This window comes from Diaphorina citri, unplaced genomic scaffold, assembly GCF_000475195.1.
Source record: "Diaphorina citri unplaced genomic scaffold, Diaci psyllid genome assembly version 1.1 scaffold43152, whole genome shotgun sequence".
In the NCBI taxonomy this organism is placed as follows: domain Eukaryota; kingdom Metazoa; phylum Arthropoda; class Insecta; order Hemiptera; family Psyllidae; genus Diaphorina; species Diaphorina citri.
Window position 1 is genome coordinate 8,521 of NW_007420473.1, and position 1,688 is coordinate 10,208.

Below are 1,688 nucleotides of genomic sequence, written 5' to 3' on the forward strand. Positions count from 1 at the left end.
TGGGTTGATAGCATCTTAACCTGTGTTTGTCTATGGACGACTCCTAAGTACTTGACACTATCTTTCTGGGGAATTTCTTGGTTGCCAGAATTTTGATTCGTAATGGGGCGGCACGCTTTACGACCCCGCTCATTATCATTGGGCCTCTGACTTGTTGGGGCTACCACCAGCTTATTGTCCAGCATCCAACTCCCACAAATGTCTGAGGGTTTATATTCGCCTTCGTTTCCAATTCTTTCCTCTGTTCTTCCCTAGTGCTATAATTGCCCAGGTCGTCGGCATAGGCCAATAGCGTCACGTCCTTCATGGGACTTTAAGTTGAAGTACCTCCGTCGTAAAGAAGGTTCCACAGGGTAGGAGCCCATACTGACCCTTGAGAGTACTCCAGCTGTCATATTTTTAGGAAACGTCCTCCCCGACGATCTCCCTTTCACTCAGGTACGATTCAACCATTCTGACAAAACATACTGCTGAATGCGGAGTACCGAAAATCTGTGCATGCTGACATGCACAAATACATGCAGTGCATGCCAAGACAGCATGACTAGCATGAGAACCATCACCACATGTTGAAACTAATCCGAGCTAATATCGGAGGTAATTCAAATCAAATTTTATACCTTTATCATTCTTTTTACAACTGCTTTATCGTAGCGTGCTTATGGCAATATTGGTTTCCCTGTGTGTCTTACCGACTTATTCCACCGACTTTCTTTTAGTATAACTTACCCCCTCTATTTTCTTCCCTATAGTATGACTTACCCATCTACTTTCTAGCCTATAGTAAGCCCCTTTCTATTGTCTTACCACTCTCCTGTCATCTGACGTGACTGCCGAAAAAAGGAGTTTGACCATTGAAATGTTCCTTTTGCTTAATTCCCGACTTTTTCAGCGCTCCGCGAAAAGAGGCTTATTCAGGAGGAGGGTGGTGATAAAGGAAGAAGATGACAGCATTACAGGCATAATTTTGAATATTTGAACTGTTTCAATCGGCCTGAAACTTCGGCTACCTTAATTTCTGCAGCCTTTGATCACTTGGGGGGGGTGGCGCAATGGGATTTCCGACATCGATTTTTGAAAACCACCCTACTGTTTATACATAGGTACTTTGTACCTGATCGATTGTTCGGCTCGTATACAACGACTGACTGGTAGGTAGAAATGCCTGAACCTTCATGACTTTATGACAACCACGAAACTCCCTAGGCTCCCCTTGTTGAGTTGGAGTTCTAATGTAGTAAGAAAAGATCACTTTGAAAATAGAACATTGGAACGAATTTATTTTGTGTAGACTCACCAGAGTGAAAACCAAGACTGAGGATTGAATCAATTCACTCTAGCCAATATTGGATATTGGAAAACCGAAATACACTGGTTCGAAACCACCATCATACACAACAGCTTTCTCCTGTAGTATGTTCCTAGTGTCCCAAAAGACCCAAAACCCCGACCTAAATTTGTGACTTAGCCAAGAAATGAATAGCTCATCCCTAGAGGGAATTTAGCTAAAAAGAGAACTAAGAAGAAACAGGCCTTGGTCTACAGTAGGAACATCCAACTCACCAGGTCTTGTGGTGAGATCAAACTCCACCACTTCCTCCAGCAGAGAGTTCTGAGGCCTCTTCATTGCAGAAACTTCTCCCTTCATTTGCCACGGCTTCTCCGAGACCAGGTCCTCTTCCAAGGAT

At 43.7% G+C, this 1,688-nt stretch overlaps 1 protein-coding gene across 1 annotated transcript in view; it reads right to left on the minus strand.

Annotated features, from left to right (window-relative positions):
• The window catches only part of LOC103523816 (U3 small nucleolar ribonucleoprotein protein MPP10-like), a gene marked incomplete at its 3' end in the record, with an annotated part of 10,108 nt that extends 8,426 nt beyond the window's left edge, over positions 1-1,682 (minus strand). Inside the window, exon 1 of the mRNA XM_008488834.3 lies at positions 1,564-1,682. Coding sequence (XP_008487056.2) covers positions 1,564-1,648 — 85 coding nt within the window. The remainder of the gene's footprint in view (positions 1-1,563) is intronic.
• Between the last annotated feature and the right edge of the window lie 6 nt (positions 1,683-1,688).